The 23483-nt window shown below is 46.4% G+C and overlaps 1 protein-coding gene across 1 annotated transcript; it reads left to right on the top strand.

Moving 5' to 3' along the window:
- The first annotated feature begins 7046 nt into the window (after positions 1–7046).
- On the top strand, positions 7047–19276 carry LOC129693567 (probable G-protein coupled receptor 139). The gene is made up of 2 exons (XM_055630365.1): positions 7047–7116; positions 18375–19276. Exons 1-2 carry the CDS (start codon positions 7047–7049, stop codon positions 19274–19276), a joined length of 972 nt encoding a protein of 323 aa, XP_055486340.1.
- The last annotated feature ends 4207 nt before the right edge of the window (positions 19277–23483 follow it).

The following is a 23483-nucleotide window of genomic DNA, read 5'->3' as shown; positions in this document are numbered from 1 at the left end:
AAGAAATAAATATTATCCATATCATCTACATAAGCACGGGTAAATACTCATATGGAGCGTTCCAAGTTAATTACAAATAGTTCACAATTCATCTGTTTTGCCACCATGTAAATAATATCATTGGTCCATACCAAATAATATAATATTTAGGGACATTAATTTCCCTTGTAACACGTGTGTTGTTGCAGATTGCCCAGTTCCAGAGTGAATGTTTGAACGATCAATTCTTCCTGACGCATTAATATGAAAGGCTTGGTAGCTACAGGATGGAATTGCAGAAGGAAAGCAGGAGACGCAACACGTGTCCCTTTACCTCCCCCTCGACTCTGTCCAAGGAGCCCAACAGTCTTTTCATGTGAGGCAGAGGTTAATTTGCACTTCCTTCAACCTCAGCTACTGTATCTACTGTTCCAGGTGTAGACTCGCCTATATCGGCGAGAGCAGTCGCTGGCTGGGCGATCATTTCGCTGAACATCTCGGTTTAGTCAGCATAAACCTACCTGAACCCCCGTTGCTCAACACTTGAACTCACATTCCCATTCCCATTCTGACCTTTTAGACCTCTAACCGAGACTCTCTCACTAATTGAAGCATCCTCTCTCCACGTCCACTCTATCCAAGACGTTCACTATTCAATAATGTTTTTCACGACAGTGGAGTTGTTATTCCCTGCAATATTTCTTTGCTTAACCCGGAATTTTCTGTCGCGTTTTGAATTTGAATGGAATTGGAATGGATTGCCGAGGGAATGCATATACTCGTTCTATTCGGTCGGGCAAGACATGGTTCCTTGCTGCAGAAACAAAAAGACGAACAATCCATTGGAAACCTTACCCCATTGCTCAAACCTCGCGTCAAATTTGACAAACAATTCAATGCCGTGGTAAAAGCTAGCTCCTTCCAGCTTCAGACGATAGCTAAAATAAAACTATTCCTTCAATTTGACGACCTCGAAAAGATCATCCACTCATTTATCTCCTTCCGCCTCGATTAGCGCAACTCCATTTACACTGGCATCAGCCAATCTTCCCTGTCCCGCCTGCAACTGGTCCAAAACGCCGGAGCGAGGCCTGACGGGCACCCGAAAAAGGGACCACATGATGGCTGAAGAAGGGGTTCGGCCTGAAACGTTGCCTATTTCCTTCGCTCCATAGATGCTGCTGCACCCGCTGAGTTTCTCCAGCACTATTGTCTACCTTCGATTTTCTAGCATCTGCAGTTCCTTCTTAAACTCTTAACCACATCACCCCGATTCTGGCCTCTCTCCACTGGCTCCCTGTGCGGTTCCGAATAAATGTCAAGCTCCTTCTTTATGTCTACAAAGCCCTCAATGGGCTTGCCCCCCACCTACATCAAAAGTCTTCTCACCCACCACTCCACCTCCAGGTCCCTCAGATCGGCCGACTTGGGGTTGCTGAATATTCCGCGGTCTAGGCATAAGCTCAGGGGCGACCGCGCGTTTGTGGTTGCAGCCCCTAGACTGTGGAACAGCATCCCCCTTCCCATCAGAACTGCCCCCTCCATCAACTCCTTTCGGTCGAGACTTAAAACTTATTTTTACTCTCAAGCTTTTCTCGAGGACCTATGAGGGAGGGCTGTATGTATGTATCTATGTATGTATTGTTGATCTATGTACCACTGTATGCAGCACGTTAGTACGTGCACTGATGTAAAGCACTTTGGGCAACGAGAGTTGTTTTTAAATGTGCTATAGAAATAAAAGTGACTTGACTTGACTTCCACCCGATTATATTTAAGGGAAATGTGCACAGGACATACATGCTAAAGCTGTATAGCTGTAGGTAGTGATAGCTGAATCCGTGTAGATGTGTAGGCACGAAAGCTGGAGTAACTCACCGGGGCAGAGAGCTTCTCTGGAGAGTAGGAATGGGTGACAGTTTGGGTCGAGACCCTTCATCGGATTGCAATGTCGCCCACAGTTTCTGCTGATATTCCCCTTTGGAACGCGTTTTTTAGAGGAGCTAGTGTCATTCTTGAAAGCGGAGTTCACAGTGAGAATAACTATGACTACATATTCTCTCTACTCTCCGTTGCTTATTAGGCATGTAAAAGGGTACACTAACAGCGCAGGTGTGATAGGATAAGTGATAGGAACAGAATTGCGCCATTCGGCCCATCAAGTCTACTCCGCCATTCCATCCTGTTTCATCTATCTTTCCCTCCTAACCCCGTTCTTCTGCCTTCTCCCCAAACCTCTGACACCCGCTCTAATGAAGAATCTATCTATCTCCGCCTTAAAAAATATCCATTGACGACATTAAAGGCGTTCTGTGGCAATAAATCCCCAGATTTACCACCATCTGACTAAAGAAATTCTTCCTACTCTCCTTTCTAAAGGAACGTCCTTTAAATCTGAGGCCATGACCTCAAGTCCTGGTCTCCCCCACAAGTGGAATCATCGACTCCACATCGATTCCATCCAAGTATTTCACTATTCGGTAAGCTTCAATGGGTTACCTCTGACACTCAGAGCAAATATGTTTTAATTATTCACCGCTTCATTCGTGATTTTCATTGTTTCCCAAACCAAACTTCTGCGTTAAACATTTGATGTTTAATCCATATTTAATCCAGTTGATTAATATGCATTAAAGTAATGCCAGTACCTCATTTTATATTCAACGTTTCCCTCATATAATCTTTTCCACTGTGAATTGTAATGTAAGAACCATGGGCGGCACGGTGGCACAGCGGTCACAGCGATCGCAGCGTACAGCGATTGCAGCGCCGGGGAGCGGGTTCGATCCCGACTACGGATGCTATCTGTACGTTAACCCCGTGACCGCCTGGGATTTCTTCGAGATCTTCGGTTGCCTCCCACACTCCAAAGACGTTCAGGTTTGTGGATTAGTTGACTTGGTATACTTGTAAATTATCCCTAGTGTGCTGAGGATAGTGTCCAATGAGCGGGGATCGCAGCTCGGTGCGGAACGGGCCTGTTTCCGCGCTGTATCTCTAAATTAAACGAAACAATAGACGTTCGGCATCTGTTCTCATTCAGGCTCCATCAGGTGCGCTGATTAAATCTCAGGGGCGGACAGAAATATCTGTAATGGAAAACCTGTTCTGTAGCCCGGGCAGTGGGGCAGAGAATTAAGGGACAGAAGTTTAGGGGTAACATGAGGGGGAACTTCTTTACTCAGAGAGTGGTAGCTGTGTGGAATGAGCTTCCAGTGGAAGTGGTGAAGGCAGGTTCGATTTTATAATTTAAGAATAAATTGGATAGGTATATGGACGGGAAAGGAATTGAGGGTTATGGTCTGAGTGCAGGTAGATGGGACTAGGGGAGAATACATGTTCGGCACGGACTAGAAGGGTCGAGATGGCCTATTTCCGTGCTGTAATTGTTATATGGTTATATGGTTATGGGTGTTGTTGTTTTTTTATATAAGTGGAGATGGAGAGACGGGTGGCCCAGGTTTGACCAGGCAAAGAAGAAAAATAAATGAATGGAAATCGTGTAGGAAGGAAATGCAGATGCTGGTTAAACCGAAGACAACCAGCTGCAGTAACTCGGCGGGACAGGCAGCATCGTTGGAGGGAAGGAATGGGGGAGTTTCCGGTCGAGACCCTTCTTCACACTAAGGGAAACGAGAATTGTAGACGATGATGAAGAGTAGAAGATATGCAAAAAAGTAACAATGATAAAGGAAACCGGCCTTTGTTCATAGAAACATAGAAACATAGAAATTAGGTGCAGGAGTAGGCCATTCGGCCCTCCGAGCCTGCACCGCCATTCAATATGATCATGGCTGATCATCCAACTCAGTATCCCGTACCTGCCTTCTCTCCATACCCCCTGACCCTTTTAGCCACAAGGGCCACATCTAACTCCCACTTAAATATAGCCAATGAACTGGCCTCGACTACCTTCTGTGGCAGAGAGTTCCAGAGATTCACCACTTTCTGTGTGAAAATTGTTTTTCTCATCTCGATCCTAAAGGATTTCCCCCTTATCCTTAAACTGTGACCCCCTTGTCCTGGATTTCCCCAACATCGTGAACAATCTTCCTGCATCTAGCCTGTCCAACCCCTTAAGAATTTTGAAAGTTTCTGTAAGATCCCCGCTCAATCTTCTAAATTCTAGCGAGTACAAGCTGGTTCGCTGTTCGCTGGTTGTTGGGTGATAACGAGAAGCTAGTGCGACTTGGGTGCAGTAGGGGTAGAGGGATAGACACATATTTTTCATAAGGTCATAAGGTCGTGAGTGATTGGAGTAGAATGAGGCCACTCTGCCCATCAAGTCTACTTCGCCATTTAATAATGGCTGATTTATCTGGTCATCCTAACCCCATTCTCCTGCCTTCTTCCATAACCCTTGAGAGCAAGGATTGTCAGATGGAAGCCGATGTATGAAAACTTGTGGTGGTAGAAGCTGTAAATATAAGCATTTAGTGGAGCGCTGAATATGTGTAAAGTAGCGGGAGAATGGTTGTCGGTTAGGACGTGGGGGCAGCTCAACTGCAAAGTCCCCAGCACCGTGGTCCTGTTCTCTCCGTGTATGTTCCTGCAATCATGTGGCCACCGCAGCAAACAGCTTACGCTATAAAGTTGTAGCAAATTATGTACAACGAAAACTCAATCAATAATCTATCTATCTCTGCCTTAAATGTATCCACTGAGTTGTCCTCCACATCTTTCTGAGGTACAGAATTCTACAGATTCACCACCCTCTGACTAAATCGATTCCTCTTCGTCTCCTTCCTAAAACAACGTTCTGAGGCTGAGGTTACGACCTCTAGTACTAGACTCCCACAAGTGTCTCTCCACATCCACTCTACCCGAGCCTTTCACACTGTACGTTTGAATGACCCTCCACCTCTCATTCTTCTAAACTTCAGCGAGCACAGGCCCAGTGCCGTCAAACGCTCATCATATGTTATCACCCTCATCGCACACCACTCCCCCTATTCATGCTTCCTTCTTTGCTTTCACATTGTATTATTATCTGCGAGACACTTCTGGGCGGCACAGTTTGGCAGCAGTAAAGTTACTGCGTGTTCGACCCTGACTATGCGTGCTGTCTGTGCGGAGTCTTTACGTTCTCCCCGTGACCTGCGTGGGTTTTCTCCGAAACCTTCGGGGTCCCTCCACCCACCCCCCCCCCCCCCCCCCCCCCCCACACACACACACACACACACATCCACAACACCACGCACAGGTATGTGGGTTCATTGGCGTGATATACATATATATTGCCCCCAATGAGTATAGGGTAGTGTTCATGTGCGGGGGTTGATGCGGACTCAGTGGGTCGAAGGGCCTCTTTCCACGCTGTATCCCTAAACTAAATTAAACTAAACCATACGGAAGCACAGTCCTTACAGTTGAATTATAAATTCACCAGCCTGAGCCACACCCTGTCATCTGCGTTCAGCTGTGTTCTAGATGATGGCTCAAACGTGCAGGATATAGAGGAATATGGATTAAGTGTGGACAAATGGGATTAGTTTATTTTAGCATCATGTTCCGCATAGGCATTGTGGGTCGAAGGACGTGTTCCCTGTATGTAGTTTAATCTCAATAATCTAATGTGAGATTGATACATGAATGTAGTGCGATTTACAACATAAAAATGCAATTATTTTAGTTTGACCATCTTGTTTTATTTCAGCTGGTTATTATCCTGTCCCGGGGGAAATGCGACCTCTACAAATACATCACCTACTACCTGGTAGGCATGGCAACGGCAGACCTTCTCGTCATCATCACAGGAGTCATATTATATAGGATTGTTGGCATTTACTTCCCAGCAAGCTACATGGCGATTTATAGGTACACAAAATTGCTGGAGAAACGCAGCGGGTGCAGCAGCATCTATGGAGCGAAGGAAATAGGCAACGTTTCAGGCCGAAACCCTTCTTCAGACTGATGGGGGGTGGGGGGTAAGGATACATCCCACCCCCCATCAGTCTGAAGAAGGGTTTCAGCCCGAAACGTCGCCTATTTCCTTCGCTCCATAGATGCTGCTGCACCCGCTGCGTTTCTCCAGCAATTTTGTGTAACTTCGATTTTCCAGCATCTGCAGTTCCTTCTTGAACACATGGCGATTTATAGATTCTTTATTACATACAAAATAGGTGCAGGAGGAGGCCATTCGGCCATTTGAGCCACCATTGTGGTCGTGGCTGATCGTCCCCTATCAATAACCCGTGCATGCCTTCTCCCCACATGCCTTGATTCCACTAGCCCCTAGAGCTCTATCTAACTCTCTCTTAAATCCATCCAGTGATATGGCCTCCACTGCCCTCTGTGGCAGGGAATTCCCAGCTCTCTGGGTGAAAAGGATTTTTCTCACCTCATTCTTAAATGACTTTATTCTAAGACTGTGTGTGGCCCCTGGTTCTGGACTCGCCAAACATTGGGGAAAAATTTCCTGCATCTAGCTTGTCCAGTCCTTTTATAATTTTATATGTTTCTATAAGATACCCCCTCATCCTTCTAAATTCCAGTGAATACAAGCCTAGTCTTTCCATCTTTCCTCATATGACAGTCCCGCCATCCCAGAAATCAATATCGTGAACCTACGCTGCACTGCCTCGATCACACGGACGTCCTTCCTCAAATTAGGAGACCAAAACTGTACACAATACTCCAAATGTGGTCTCACCAGAGCTCTATACAACTGCAGAAGAATCTCTTTGCTCCTATACTGAAATCCTCTTGTTATGAAGGCAAACATTCCATTAGCTTTCTTCACTGCCTGCTGTACCTGTAAGCCAGCTTTCAGTGACCGGTGTACAAGGACCAGGTCTTACTGCACCTCCCCCTCGCCTAACCTAACCCCATTGAGATAATAATCGGCTTTTTGATTCTATCTTGGGTGTATTCTCTGCAGGACGAATTAAGGGCCACTGTTCCCCAATCGGCGTTTTGTGTATATTTATCTGAAATAAGTATATTATGCAATGGTATTGGTTAATGTATTCTCTGGGGAATTTATTCATGTCTACATTAGGCGATGTTCGAGTTTAGCGTATCACACTTCTCACGAACGATATGTATCAAGGTTTCAACGAAAGAGGATGCATGAGCCAGCAAGAGGATTACTCTACGCCATCTATTATCCCATTCTCGCTGCGGTCGGCGTTCCAGGTAAGTGTTCAACCTGGAATTCTCATTTGTGCAAAAGCTCGATTGCAAACTAGTCTAAATGTACAATATCTTATTAACCCACGGGTAAGGTCACTGAAGAATGGACAATAGGCAAAGCTGTTTGTGAATTAGTTTATTTTAGCTTAGTTTACATATACAGCGATGAAACATCGAGTCCACGCCGACCAACGTTCCCCACACACTAATCCTACGCGCACTTGGGACAGTTTTTGTTTTTACGTTGATACCAAGCCAATTAAGCTACAAACCCGTACGTCTTTGGAGTGTGTGAGGAATCCGAAGATCTCGAGGGAAAAAAACCCACGAAGGTCACGCTGAGAACGTGCGAACTCGGTACAGACAGCACCCGTAGTCAGAATCGAACTCGGGTCTCTGGCGCATTAAGGCTGTCGCTACGGGACGACCAGCCATGATCACAATGAATGGCGGTGCTGGCTCGCAGGGCCGAATGGCCTACTCCTGCACCTATTTTCTATGTTTCTACCGTTGCGCCACCATGCCGTCCACGTTGGAACGGTGGAACATAGGGGTGGAGATCAGGACATTATACGCCGGTCAGTCTTATATCCATAATGGAGATATTTTGGCGGACGATTATTAAGGATATAACATATAACATATAACAATTACAGCACGGAAACAGGCCATCTCGACCCTTCTAGTCCGTGCCGAACACGTATTCTCCCCTCGTCCCATATACCTGCGTTCAGACTTGAATTACCTTTAATAATCCTTTACAGGAAATTACAGTGCCACAACAGCTTCAAGACAGACATAACACCACACATTTCCACAGATAGCTTCAATACTTAATAAGTTAAAATAAAATAACCCTCCATTCCTTTCCCGTCCATATAACTATCCAATTTATTTTTAAATCATAAAAACGAACCTGCCTCCACCACCTTCACTGGAAGCTCATTCCACACAACCACCACTCTCTGAGTAAAGAAGTTCCCCCTCATGTTACCCCTAAACTTCAGTCCCTTAATTCTCAAGTCGTGTCCCTTGTTTGAATCTTCCCTACTCTCAGTGGGAAAAGCTTGTCCAGGTCTTTTTTTCACACAGAGAGTGGTGAATCTCTGGAACTCTCTGCCACAGAGGGTAGTTGAGGCCAGTTCATTGGCTATATTTAAGAGGGAGTTAGATGTGGCCCTTGTGGCTAAGGGGATCAGGGGGTATGGAGAGAAGGTAGGTACGGGATACTGAGTTGGATGATCAGCCATGATCATATTGAATGGCGGTGCAGGCTCGAAGGGCCGAATGGCCTACTCCTGCACCTAATTTCTATGTTTCTATGTTTCTATGTCAACTCTGTCTATCCCTCTCAGTCAACTCTGTCTATCCCTCTCATCATTTTAAAGACCTCTATCAAGTCCCCCCTTAACCTTCTGCGCTCCAAAGAATAAAGCCCTAACTTGTTCAACCTTTCTCTGTGACTTATTTGCTGAAACCCAGGCAACATTCTAGTAAAATCTCCTCTGTACTCTCTCTATTTTGTTGACATCCTTCCTATAATTAGGCGACCAAAATTGTACACCATACTCCAGAATTGGCCTCACCAATGCCTTGTACAATTTTAACATTACATTCCAACTTCTACACTCAATGCTCTGATTTATAAAGGCCAGCACACCAAAAGCTTTCTTTACCACCCTATCTACATGAGATTCCACGTTCAGGGAACTGTGCACAGTTATTCCCAGATCCCTCTGTTCACCTGCATTCTTCAATTCACTACCATTTACCATGTACGCCCAATTTTGATTTGCCAAGATGTAGCACCTCACACTTATCAGCATTAAACTCCATCTGCCATCTTTAAGCCCCTCTTCCAACTGGCATAAATCTCTCTGTAGACTTTGAAAATCTACTTCATTATCCACAACCCCTCCTATCTTAGTATCATCTGCATACTTACTAATCCAATTTACCACACCATCATCCAGATCATTGATGTACATGACAAACAACAGTGGACCCAACACAGATCCCTGTGGCACCCCACTAGTCACTGGCCTCCAACCTGACAAACAACCATCCACCATTACTCTCTGGCATCTCCCATTCAGCCACTGTTGAATCCATCTTGCTACTCCACCATTAATATCCAACAATTGAACCTTCTTAACCAACCTTCCGTGAGGAACCTTGTCAAAGGCCTTACTGAAGTCCATATATACAACATCCACTGCTTTACCCTCATCAATTTCCTAAGTAACCTCTTCAAAAAATTCAAGAAGATTAGTCAAACATGACCTTCCAGGAACAAATCCATGTTGACTGTTTCTAATCAGACCCTGTTTATCCAGATGATTATATATATTATCTCTAAGTATCCTTTCCATTAACTTGCCCACCACTGACGTCAAACTAACAGGTCTATAATTGCTAGGTTTACTCTTAGACCCCTTTTAAACAATGGAACAACATGCGCAGTACGCCAATCCTCCGGTACTATTCCCGTTTCTAATGACATTTGAAATATTTCTGTCATAGCCCCTGCTATTTCTACACTAACTTCCCTCAATGTCCTAGGGAATATCCTGTCTGGACCTGGAGACTTATCCACTTTTATATTTCTCAAAAGTGTCAGTACTTCCTCTTCTTTGATCCTCATAGTTTCCATAGCTACTCTACTTGTTTCCCTTACCTCACATAATTCAATATCCTTCTCCTTGGTGAATACCGAAGAAAATAAATTGTTCAATATCTCCCCCATCTCTTTCGGCTCTGCAGATAGCTGTCCACTGTGACTCTCCAATGGACCAACTTTAACTCTCGTTATCCTTTTGCTATTAATATAGCTGTAGAAACCCTTTGGATTTACTTTCACCTTACTTGCCAAAGCAACCTCATATCTTCTTTTAGCTTTTCTAATTTCTTTCTTAAGATTCTTTTTACATTCTTTATACTCCTCAAGCACCTCATTTACTCCAAGCTGCCTATAATTATTGTCGATCTCTCTCTTTTTCCGAACCAAGTGTCCAATTATCCTTGAAAACCATGGCTCTTTCCAATTTTTACTATTTCCTTTCAACCGAACAGGGACATAAAGATTCTGTACTCTTAAAATTTCACCTTTAAATGTCCTCCATTTCTCTTCCACATCTTTCCCATAAAACAAACTGTCCCAATTTACTCCTTTTAAATCCTTTCACATCTCCTCAAAGTTAGCCTTTCTCCAATCAAAAATCTCAACCCTAGGTCCAGTTCTGACCCTCTCCATAATTATATTGAAACTAATGGTATTGTGATCACTGGACCCGAACTGTTCCCCAACGCATACCTCCGCCACCTGTCCCGTCTCATTTCCTAACAGGAGGTCCAGCACTGCCCCTTCTCTAGTAGGTACTTCTATGTATTGCTGCAAAAAACTATCCTGCACACATTTTACAAACTCCAACCCATCCAGCCCATTTACAGAATGTGTTTCCCAGTCTATGTGTGGAAAATTGAAATCCCCCACAATCACTACCTTGTGCTTACTACTAATATCTGCAATCTCCTTACATATTTGCTCTTCCAATTATCGCTCCCCATTTGTCTATAATACACCCCTATAAGTGCTGCTACCCCTTTCCCATTTCTCAGTTCCACCCAAATAGCCTCCCTAGATGAGCCCTCTAATCTCTCCTGCCAAAGCACTGCTGTAATATCTGCCCTGATAAGCAATGCAACACCTCCACCTGTTGCCCCTCCAATTCTATCTCACCTGAAGCAACGAAATCCTGGAATATTTAGTTTCCAATCACAGCCCTCCTGCAACCATGTTTCAATGATCGCCACAACATCATACTTCCAGGTGTCAATCCAGGCTCTAAGTTCATCCACCTTTCTTACAATGCTCCTAGCATTAAAATATACACATTTAAGAAACCCACCCTCTCTTATTCTCTGTTTATTGTCTTTTTCTTCTCTCTCCCCTACATTTTGGGTCAGAGTGCTACCATTCTCTGCCTCCTGCCTTACACACTGACTGCTAGCTTTCCCAATTCGAGTCCTTCCCCCCAACCATACTAGTTTAAAGTCTCCCCAGTAGCCTTTGCAAATCTCCCCACCAGGATATTGGTCTCCCTCGAGTTCAAGTACAACTCATCCTTTCTGTACAGGTCGCACCTTCCCCAAAAGAGGTCCCAATGATCCTGAAACTTGAATCCACACCCACTGCACCAGTCCCTCATCCACGCATTTACCCTCCACCTCACTCCATTCCTACTCTCACTGTCGCGTGGCACAGGCAGTAATCCTGAGATTGTTACCTTTGCAGTCCTTCTCCTTAACTCTCTACCTAACTACCTAAATTCTTCTTTCGGGACCTCTTCTCTTTTTTTACCCATGTCGTTGGTACCTATATGTACCACAACCTCAGGCTCCTCTCCCTCCCATTTCAGGATTTCTTGGACACGTTCAGACACATCCCTGACCCTGGCACCAGGGAGGCAAACTACCATCCGGGTCTCCTGTCTGCGTCCACAGAATCGCCTATCCGACCTCCTGACTATAGAGTCCCCTATTACAATTGCCCTCCTCTTCTTTTCAAGAGTCAAGAGTCAATTTAATTGTCATTTGGACCCCTGGAGGTCCAAACGAAATGCCGTTTCTGCAGCCATACATTACGCACAAATAGACCCCAGACACAACATAATTACATTTAACATAAACATCCATCACATAGCTGTGATGGAAGGCCAAATAAACTTATCTCTCCACTGCACTCTCCCCCCCCCCGATGTCAGAGTCAAAGTCATAGTCCCCGGCTGGCGATGGCGATTGTCCCGCGGCCATTAAAGCCACGCCGGGTGATGCGAGGTCGCACATCGGGTCTTGCTGTTAGAGCCCCCGGTGTGCGCTCGCAGAGTCCCGCGGCCATTCCAGCCGCGCGGGGCAGTGATGTAGGCCCCGCTCCAGGAGCTCTTCAACCCCGCAACTCGGGCGGGAGAGGTCGCCGCTGCGAGAGCCCCGAAAAGCGGTCTCCCTCCAGGGAGCCATGGGCTCCCGGTGCCGTCGTCCACAGACCCGTCGTTGGAGCCTCCGACTCTCCAGTCGGGCCGCAGCAGCCGCAGCAGCAGCAGCAGCAGTGCTCCTCCACCGCTCCACCCGCTCCGGACTCGGCCAGCTCCGCGACGGCAACGGTGAGTCGACACCTGAGTCCCCGGCTTCTTCCTGTTGGAGGCCGCTCCTCGTTGCGGCCTCAGCGACACCTGAGACCCGACGAGAAAAGGTCGGGTCTCCAGTGCAGGGAGAGATTCAAAAAGTTTCCCCCCCCCCTCCCACCCCCACCCCCGCCCCCCCACACACACACCCCAACATAAAATAACAAAAACTACATAAAAACACAGACAAAAAATAATAAAACGCGGACAGGCTGCAGAGGCCGCTGCTGGCCAGAGCCGCGCCGCCTTTTCCTTACCCTTCTGAGCAACAGGACCGGTCTTTGTGCCAGAGGCCCGGCCGCTGTCGCTGCCCCCAGGTAGGCTGTCTCCCCCACCCTTACTCAAGCATGAGTACTTATTTTCAAGGTGTACAGCCACCGGGGTACTCACCAGTCCCTGCCTCTGCCCATTGCCCTTCCTAACTGTGACCCAGTTTTCTGTCTCCCGTGGTCTTGGAGTGACCATCTCCCTGTAACTCCTTTCTATGACCTCCTCGCTCTCCCTGAGCAGACAGAGGTCATCGAGTTGCTGCTCCAGGCTCCTAACACGGTCCCTTAGGAGCCCCATCTCGACGCACCTGGCGCAGATATGGACGTCTGGAGGGCACTCAGACTCCATGACCTCCCACATCTGACATCCAGAACAGTAAACTGCCCTGGCCCTCATTCTCCCCCTTATTCAAATACAATAAAGCCTTACCCGGGATACAAGCCAATCAGCTGCTTCCTCTGGTCCTCTTCCACCAATCAGAGGCTTCCACCAGAATCCTTCTCTGGAAGTGAGATGGGACGTTGCAGATTTGGGTAACTCACAGCTCCAGGTAACTCCTCCTCGCATCAACGGCTCCCCGGGCCTCTGTAGAAGTAAGCCCCGCACTGTTTTTATACTCACAGCTCCAGGAAACTCCTCCTCGCACCAACGGCTCCCCGGGCCTCTGTAGAAGTAAGCCCCGCGCTGTTTTTATACTCACAGCTCCAGGTAACTCCTCCTCTCACCAACGGCTCCCCGGGCCTCTGTAGAAGTAAGCCCCGCGCTGTTTTTATACTCACAGCTCCAGGTAACTCCTCCTCTGGGATGCGATGTAGCGTGGCCTTCTCAGAATTGTGGTGTGGTGAGTTCCAGTCAGGCAAACCTGATTGAGCTTTCGTTGAGTAAGTGATTCATGTTGGTGATTACTTTAGGAGGGTAGGGCAGTGAACTGCTTCTCTTCATTTACGGGAATAATGCATTTGACAAGGTGTCCTGCACGATAAGCTGGTCCCCAACATGAACTTACAATGGTCGGACGGTGAGTTTTGTTTAGTTTAAATTCAGAGATACAGCGCGGAAACAGGTCCCATTGCGTTTGGTCCGCACCGACCAGCGACCCCAACTCTAAGAACAATTTACATTTATACCAAGCCAAATAACAAATAGATCTTTGGAATGTGGGAGCAAATTGAAGATAACCCACGTGATAGATAAATGTGAGATTATCCACTTTGGCGGCAAAAACAAGGGGGCAGATAATTATCTCAATGGGGTTAGGTTAGGTAAGGGGGAGGTACAGCGAGACCTGGTGTCCTTGTACACCGGTCACTGAAAGTTGCCTTACAGGTACAGCAGGCAGTGAAGAAAGCTAATGGAATGTTGGCCTTCATAACAAGAGGATTTCAGTATAGGAGTGAAGAGGTTCTTCTGCAGTTGTATAGTTGTATTGTGAGACCACATCTGGAGTATTGTGTACAGTTTTGGTCTCCTAATTTGAGGAAGGACATCCTCGTGATAGAGGTTCACAAGATTGATCCCTGGGATGGCAGGACTGTCATCTGAGGAAAGATTGCAAAGACTATGCTTGTATTCACTGGAGTTTAGAAGGATGAGGGGGTAACTTATAGAAACATATCTACATTACTAAAAGTCTGCTCTTGACCGCTTTTGACCCACTGTGCTGCGATTTCCAAGAGAACGCCGCCATCTACAACCCTCATTTTTGGCCAACTCACTCAGAGCCCCCGTCCGCCTTCCGGGACCAGAGGATTTTCCCATCAATGAAAAATCAGAGAGATATTAATGTGTTTTTTTTAATTGCCATTCTCTCTGCTGCCCCTGTTGGAGGGAGAGGGAGGGACTATAAAACCAGGAAGTGGTGTGCCTTACTTAGTCTCTGCAAGAAGGAGGAAGCCATCTCTCTGAGCTCTGAATAAAACTGAAAACATGTCTACTCAACTGTGAGTGCCCTTAATGTGGTTTGAAAATGAAAATATGGTTGGTTTGAAATAAAAAGGCACTGCATGCAATGGTTGCTGGGTTGGGGGGGGGGGGGGGGGGGGGGGGGGGGGGGGGGGGAGTTGGGTTGAAGTAAAAAGGCACTGCCTGCAAATGGTGGTTTGGGGGGTTTGGGTTGAAGTGAAAAGGCACTGCATGCAAATGTATCAGAACTGAACAAGGAGGAGGACACAAATGCAGGCTCAGAGACAGGGCAGATCAGTCTTCAGAGTTTAATCGGTCCAAGTCGGTACACAGGTAAGCAAAACAGAGGCAACAGTACAATCTAGGAGCAGGCAAAAAACAGAGGTCGAAAAACAGGCAATGGTCGAGGTCACAAGATTGCTAGAGCTGGAACGAGGTGATACCAAGTAGCATACACAACGAACTGGCAATGAGAACTAAAACACAAAGGGCTTAAATACAGACTAGCAGGGGATAACGAGACACAGGTGAAACACATGAGGGCGGGGCCAATAATCACATGAGGGTAAACGACCTGACAGGAAATGGGACCTGAAACAAGAGGAGATGTGAGACACCAAAATAAACCAAGAATGCACACTCTAATACTAAAAAACAATAAGAAACATAAACTAGATCAAACCCGAGACCTGACAAAATGGTGGTTTGGGGTATTGGGAGGAAGTGAAAAGGCACTGCCTGCAAATTGTTGTCTAAACTTGACAACTTCCTGTTTGCACTATATTGATTTTAGATAAAATGCTACCACTTACGGCTGTGATTTTTGGCCATCTTACTCAGTCCCCCTCTGCTCATCAGGTGCAGAGGATTCTTCCCATCAAGTAAAAGCAAAAGTGTTATTAGTGTTTAAAAAATGTTGAGAATCTCGCTCCTGTCAATCACGCCATGAAGGCCACACCTTTCCCGGTGGGAGGGGGAGGGAATTATAAAACCCGGAAGTGTGGGTGTGGTTCAGTCTCTGCATGATGGGGAAGGGAGAGGTCACGGCTCTGTCTGAGCTGTGAATCAACTGAACACATTGAATGTCTACTGTGTGGTTTTATGGTGGTTTCACCCTGCTTGAAATAGTATGAAACTGCATTTGAATGTGGTTGCCTTGCACGAAATGGTATGAAACTGCATTTGAATGTGGTGGCGTTGCACCCTGCATGAAATGGTATGAAACTGCATTTGAATTTGGTGGCCTTGCACCCTGCTTGAGGTGGTATGAAACTGTACTTGAATTTTGTGGACTTACACCCTGCTCGAAGAGATAAGAAACTGCACTTGAATTTGGTAGCCTAGCACTCTGCTTGAAATGGAATTTCAAGGAATAGCCGTGAGTCAACTGCCAACCCACCAGCCGTGAGTAAGCTGCCAGCACATCAGGCTTGAGGAACTGAGCTGCCACCCCAAGAATCCATTTGGTCCACAATGTTCACACTAGCCCTCTGGAGACCAGAAGTCACTGCAGCCAACAACACCCATACCAGCGCTCCAGAAACCCCCCCCCCCCCCCCCCCCCCCCCCTTAGTCTAGTAAAATTATAAAAGGACTGGACAAGCTAGATGCAGGAAAAATGTTCCCAATGCTGGGCGAGTCCAGAACCAGAACCAAGTCTTAGAATAAAGGGGAGGGGGGGTCATTTAAGACTGAGGTGAGAAAAAATGTTTTCACCCAGAGAGTTGTGAATTTATGGAATTCCCTGCCACAGAGGGCAGTGAAGGCCAAGTGACTGGATGGATTTAACAGAGAGTTAGACAAAGCTCTAGGGGCTAATGGAGTCAAGGGATATGGGGAGAAGGCAGGCACGGGTTATTGATAGTGGACGATCAGCCATGATCACAATGAATGGCGGTGCTGGCTCGAAGGACCGAATGGCCTCCTGCTGCACCTATTTTCGATGTTTCTACGTTTCTATGATCACTGGTAAAACGTACAAACTCCGTACAGACGGCACCCGTAGACGACCGGATCGAACCCCGGTCTCTGGCGCTGCAAGCGCTGTAAGACAAGAACTCTATCGCTACGCCACCCGCACCGAGTTGGTAAATTAGATTAAAAAATTAGCTCCGTTGAGGACGACCCAATTTATTTTTTTTATGTGAGGTTCTGAAACCAGCGGTGTTCCGCAATGATTAATGCTGTGACCTTCTTTGTGATATTGATCGGATCGAATATGGGTGGTTTATTTAGCAACTACTCAGATAGTACGAACATTGTTGGAGTTGTGGATGACAAGAAAGTTTGTCAAAGGATAAAGCAAGATATAGGTCGGAAGAGGTGCGGCGGGTGAAACGGCGGGTGCGAGGGAGTGGCTGCAGAATTTAAAGCCTCAGTGAGTGTTCAAGAGCGGGTCATTTAAAAACCAGCCGGAGCCAGCCTGCAACACATACCTTCAAGTTAAAGCCTTGAGCAGCAAATAAAAGTAGTGCTTGCTCTAGGTGGAGCGGGCTGTTGGAGAGCGGCCTTGTTGAGGTGAAGGGCCTTGGTGATTAAAGTGTAAGTCTTTGACTCTCTCTCTTAACCCCATTCTCCTGCCTCCTACCCATAAGCGGTGACACCCGTATTAATCAAGAATCTATCTACCTCTGCCTTAAAATATCCATTGACGGCCTCCACATCCTTCGGTGGCGTAGAATTCTACAGATTCACCAGCCTCTGAGTAAATAATTTCCTCCTCGTCGCCTTCCCAAAGAGACGTCCTTTAATTCTGAGGCTACTGCCTCTAGTCCTGGACTCTCCCACAAGGTAAACATCACCTCCACATCCACTCTATCCAAGCCTTTCACTATTCGGTACGCTTCACTGACGTCTCCCTCATTCATCTAAACTCCAGCGAGTACAGGCCCAGCGCTGTCAAATACTAAAATATGGTAACCCACTCATTCCTGAGATCGTTCCTGTAAACCTCCTCTGGCCCCTCTCCAGGACTAGCACATCCTTCCGTCGGATAATTATTCTTCTGAACGATTAGTGATAGTATATGAATGATTCCCAACCACCGAGAAAGAGATTAATTGAATAAGAGGAAAATGTGTCTTACATAAATGTGAGGTTATCCATTTTGGTGGCAAAAACAGGAAAGCAGACTATTATCCAAATGGTGGCCGATTAGGAAAAGGGAAGATGCAGCGAGACCTGGGTGTCATGGTACACCAGTCATTGAAAGTAGGCATGCAGGTGCAGCAGGCAGTGAAGAAAGCGAATGGTATGTTAGCATTCATAGCAAAAGGATTTGAGTATAGGAGCAGAGAGGTTCTACTGCAGTTGTACATGGTCTTGGTGAGACCACACCTGGAGTATTGCATACAGTTTTGGTCTCCAAATCTGAGGAAGGACATTATTGCCATAGAGGGAGTGCAGAGACGGTTCACCAGACTGATTCCTGGGATGTCAGGACTGTCTTATGAAGAAAGACTGGATAGACTTGGTTTATACTCTCTAGAATTTAGAAGATTGAGAGGGGATCTTATAGAAACTTACAAAATTCTTAAGGGGTTGGACAGGCTAGATGCAGGAAGATTGTTCCCGATGTTAGGGAAGTCCAGGACAAGGGGTCACAGCTTAAGGATAAAGGGGGAAATCCTTTAAAACCGAGATGAGAAGAACTTTTTTCACGCAGAGAGTGGTGAATCTCTGGAACTCTCTGCCACAGAGGGTAGTTGAGGCCAGTTCATTGGGTATATTTAAGAGGGAGTTAGATGTGGCCCTTGTAGCTAAGGGGATCAGGGGGTATGGAGAGAAGGCAGGTACGGGATACTGAGTTGGATGATCAGCCATGATCATATTGAATGGCGGTGCAGGCTCGAAGGGCCGAATGGCCTACTCCTGCACCTAATTTCTATGTTTCTATCTGTTTCCTTTCAGCAAACGTGGCTGCAATTGTGATCCTGTCCAGGGGCAAATGTGGTCTCTCCAAATGCATCACTCATTACCTTGTTGGCATGGCAGCGGCGGATCTACTCGTCGTCGTCACCGGAGTTATATTAAGTAGAATTGTCGGGATTTTCTTCCCGGACGGCTTCATATGGATCACGCCGCTTTGCAGCATCCGAATCATCCTTGTCTACACCTGCAGGGACATTTCTGTCTGGTTAACCGTCGCTTTTACGTTTGATCGTTTTGTCGCCATCTGCTGGGAGAAGCTGAAAACCAAGTACTGCAGAAAGAAAGTTGCAGCCGGAGTGATTTGGACCGTGTGTACCCTGAGCATTTTGAGAAACATTCCCTGGTATTTTAAAAACGAGCCCCGGTACACCACCAACGGCACGCCCTGGTACTGCCACACAAAGTCCAGCTTTTATACCGACCCAATGTGGATCTTGTTTTCAGCGCTGAATTGCATTATAAACCCGTTCCTCCCGTTTTTCCTGATTGTGCTGCTCAATGTGTTGACTGTGAAATTTATCATCGTGGCCAGCAGAGGACGCAGAGCTCTCCGCCGCCACAATAACAAGGACAATCGCACTGACCCTCAAATGGAGACCAGAAAAAAGTCCGTCATTTTACTGTTCGCCATCTCCGGAAGTTTCGTCCTTTTGTGGATGACGTTCATTATACATTTCCTCTACTATCGAATCACAAATACCTTGACGTACTCTGGTTACAACGACCCCGTGTTTATCTTCCAGGAGGTCGGCTACATGTCTCTGCTGCTAAGCTGTTGCACCAACACCTGCATTTATGCAGTGACTCAGCGCAAGTTCAGGGAGCAATTGACGAATTGGCTGAAATATCCGTTCACAAGGAAAGCTGGATTGCTTCAATGAGCAAGGGACCAGGCCAACTTCCCAGCGGCGTAACTCAAAACTTTCCTGCAGAGAGGAATATGGGGCAGAACTGTGCACGAGTAATACATTACCATTCAAATTAGAGGTGAGAATCAAAGATAGACACAACAAGCTGGAGTAACCCAGCGGGACAGGCAGGATCTCTGGAGAGAAGGAATTGGTGACGTTTCGGGTCGAGGCCCTCCTTCAGACTTCAGACCAGTCTGAAGAACGGTCTCGACCCGAAACGTCACCCTTCTCTCCAGAGATGCTGCCTGTCCCACTGTGTTAATCATTCCTTTTGTGCCTATCTTCGGTTTAAACCAGCACCAGCAGTTTCTTCCTACACATATAGGTAACAGTCAAATTGGTTCAATCGAAACTATAGGCAAGTGGTCAGTAGTAACTGTTCTTCTCGAAGTCTGATGGTTTTATTAGAGTGAGCGGGGGAGATAAGGTACAGAAGGATATGACATATATCAGAAGGATAAAATTCGTCCCATCCTACCAAATCTGCCATACAGTAAAGTCGAAGTAGGAATATCCCAGCACAACTTCTGGCGTTAATTATCCATATCCATATCCATATCCTTATAACTATAAAACTCTGATCTTGTATGTGGATTTGTGGATTTCTCTATTTATTTGCTTGTGTGTGATCACACCTTCTCGAAAAAAGGACGAGGCAACGGTAACATGTTTACATATTCCGGTAGAGATTTATGCCGTGGTCAAAAAAACGCCTTATCTGAAAATTTCATGCATTATTTCTCGAGTTATTAATCAAAATGTTCAAGAATCGGAAATAACTTTGAAATAAAATTGAGCGGCTTTGGCTGATGACGTTAAAATGGCTCTACGTGCTGCGTCTGTGCTGCGAGTGACCTCCTCCCCCCCCCCCCTCTCCCCCCCTTTCCCCCCCCAAACCCTCCCCACCCCCCTCCCCCCCTCCCCCCCCCCCCCTTTTTTTTTCTCCCCCCCCCCCCCCCCCCCCCCCCCCCCCCCCCCCCCCCCCCCCCCCCCACCCCCCCCCCCCCTCTCCCCCCCCCCCCCCCCCCCCCCCCCTCTCCCCTTTCACTCCTCCCCTCTCTACCCGCCCCCACTCACCTCACTCCCTCACGGGTTGAGGGGACGGGACCCAACAGGTCCCACTTGGTCTAGTAATCTATAATTCCACTTCAAAAATCACCAATGTCTTCGTGAATCATTGCATTGTCTTTGTCCGTAAAAAAAAATTCCATCCACATCCACGAATCTACAACTAATCTGTTTTACTGAACGCTTGCCCCCTTATTTGGGGGATTCGATGGACACTAGGCAGGACATCTTGTATCCTTTCAAGCCCAAAGAGTATAATATAATATTTAATTACAAAGCCGGTCGTATTTCGTCTGAGTAATCACTATTCGAGTTATCACCACCCAGCGCGGCAATCAATTGAGTGAAACGTTATTGCACATCATATTTCGGGGTATTCTCTTAATAACCCCATCCAATTGGTGAAAAACTTCTAATAAAGATTGTGACGCCTTTTGCCTTCCCTACTGCCTGCTGTATCTGGATGTTGAGTTCGGTTTAGTTTAGTTTGGTTTAGTTTAGTTCAGTTCAGTTTGATTCAGTTTACTTTAGTTTCGTTTCGATTGGTTTAATTTAGTTTAGTTTAGTTTAATTTGGAAATACAGCGCGGAAACAGGCCAATCGGCCCACCGAGTCCGCGCCAACCAGCGATCCCCGCACACTAACACTAACTGGGTGCAATTTATTTTCACATCAGGCCAATTAATCTTCAAACCTGCACGTCATTGGAGGGATTTTAACTGTCAGTAATTCCCATTCAGGACCAGGTCCCTTGAACTGGTCAATCTCACGCCTTCAAATACATTTCCTCCTCCATTTGAAAAATACCTTCTCAGACATGTTATGTTTACGTTGGTTTCGAGATACCGCGCGGAAACAGGCCCTTCGGCCCACCGGGTCCGTGTCGACCAGCGATCACCCTTATACTAGCCCTATGCTAAATAATATGGACAATTTAAAATTGACCATGCCAACTTATCTACACACATGCGCATATTTGCAGTGTGTTTTCCTCTCCTGTTCTACCTACAGAATACCCAGGATCCGGCGGGTACGTCGCTTCACAATTCTATTAATTCTTATAAAGTCACACAGCGCAAGAATAGACCCTTCCGCCCAACTTTTCCTTGCCGACCAAGGTGCCCCGTCTAATTTCGGACAATTTACCCGCATTTGGCACGTATCCCTCTAAAGCCTCCTTATGCATGTGTCCAACGTGTGTTTATTAAGTGATGTTATGTAACTGGAACGTGTGGGGGGGGGGGGATTGTGGGTGTGTGTGTGTGTGTGTGTGTGAGAGAGAGAGAGAGAGAGAGAGAGAGTGAGAGAGAGTGTGAGTGTGTGTACGTGCGTGCTTGTGTGTTCGAGAGAGAAATAGAGTGTTTACGTGTGTGTGTGTGTGTGTGTGTGTGCGGGCGTGTGTGAGTCAAGTCAAGAGTGTTTTGATGTCATGTGTCCCAGATAGAACAATGAAATTCTTACTTGCTGCAGCACAACAGAATATGTAAACATAGTACATCACGGGAGAAAAATTGTTCAGTGTGTATATACACATGCACACATACTCAATAAAGAACAAGTATTGAACAATAATAATAATAGTCTGTTGTAGTTCAGAGTTTATTTGTTGTCTTGTTTAATAGCCTGATGGCTGTAGGGAAGAAGCGGTTCATGGACAGCTACAGGAACGTTGCAGTTTTCATGCTCCTGGACCTTCTTCCTGATGGCAATGGTGAAATGAGTGTGTGGCCAGGATGGTGTGGGTCTCTGATGATGTTGGCTGTTTTTTGTGGCATCGACTTCGATAAATCCCTTCGATGGTGGGGGGGTCAGAGCTGGTGGTGGACTGGGCAGTGGTCACAACTTTTTGCAGTCTTTTCCGGTCCTGGATGTTCAATTTGATGAACCAGGACACGATGCAACCAGTCAGTTTGCTCTCTACTCTGCACTTGTAGAAGTTCAAGAGAATCCTCTTTGCAATACCGAATCTCCGTAATCTTCGCAGGAAGTAGAGGCACTGATGTGCTTTCTTTACAATTGCATCAGTGTGCTGGTTCCAGGAAAGATCTTCAGAAATATGCACGCCCGGGAATTTGATATTTTTGACTCTCTCTACCGTTGATATAAACAGGATTGTGGGTTCCCATTCTTCCTCTTCCAAAGTCCACAAACAGTTCTTTGGTTGTATTGATGTTGAGAGCCAGGTTATTGTGCTGGCACCATTTGGTCAATGGAGGATCTCACTTCTATATTCTGACTCATCACTATCTGTAATTCGTCCGGTGTCAGCGGTGTTGTCGGCGAACTTGATGCTGGAGTTCACACTATGTCCGGGTACGCAGTCATGGGTATGGAGTGAGTAGAACAGGGGGCTGAGCATGCAGCCTTGAGGTGCTCCCGTGCTGATTGTTACTGAGGATGAAGTATTGTGTGTGTGCGTGTGTGTGTGTGTGTGTGCGCGTGTGTGTGTGTGTGTGTGTGTGTGTGCATGTGTGTGTGTGTGTGTGTGTGTGTGTGTGTGTGTGTATGTGTGTGTGTGTGTGCATGTGTGTGTGTGTGTGTGTGTGTGCATGTGTGTGTGTGTGTGTGTATGTGTGTGTGTGTGTGCATGTGCATGTGTGTGTGTATGTGTGTGTGTGTGTGCATGTGTGTGCGTGTGTGTGCATGTACGTGTGTGTGTGTGTGTGCATGTGCGTGTGTGTGTTTATGTCGGTGTGTTTGCTATTTCCACGGGGCAGCAAAGAATAAATGACTGTAAACGTTTTACCTGATGTTTCTGTCGATGATTTCTGAGCAAAAAGTGCAATGCGAGTATTCGCACGCTGCGGCTTTTGTACCATTAGGGGGGCGCTGCGGTGACAAATCGCTTGAACACGAGTTCATAAACATTCCACCTGTAGAACATATGGTTTGATTTGATCACCTGGGATTGAGTATAAAACCTGGTAGCAATCCCGCCAAACAAAATGCAGAACAAAAAGCAAGTGTTCTTAAATTGAGTATAGAAGCTGGGATGTAATGTTAAAATTGTACAAGGCATTGGTGAGGCCAATTATGGAGTATGGCGTACAATTTTGGTCGCCTAATTATAGGAAGGATGTCAACAAAATAGAGAGAGATTTACTAGAAT

Source organism: Leucoraja erinacea, unplaced genomic scaffold (genome assembly GCF_028641065.1).
Source record: "Leucoraja erinacea ecotype New England unplaced genomic scaffold, Leri_hhj_1 Leri_349S, whole genome shotgun sequence".
Lineage (NCBI taxonomy): Eukaryota > Metazoa > Chordata > Chondrichthyes > Rajiformes > Rajidae > Leucoraja > Leucoraja erinaceus.
This window is presented reverse-complemented; position numbering and strand designations above follow the sequence as displayed.

Bases quoted from the DNA above. Each gene is read 5' to 3' on its own strand.
- LOC129693567 (XM_055630365.1), top strand. From the start codon at position 7,047: ATGCATGAGCCAGCAAGAGGATTACTCTACGCCATCTATTATCCCATT. The intron at 7,117-18,374 runs GTAAGTGTTCAA...GTTTCCTTTCAG, and splicing joins CGCTGCGGTCGGCGTTCCAG to CAAACGTGGCTGCAATTGTG.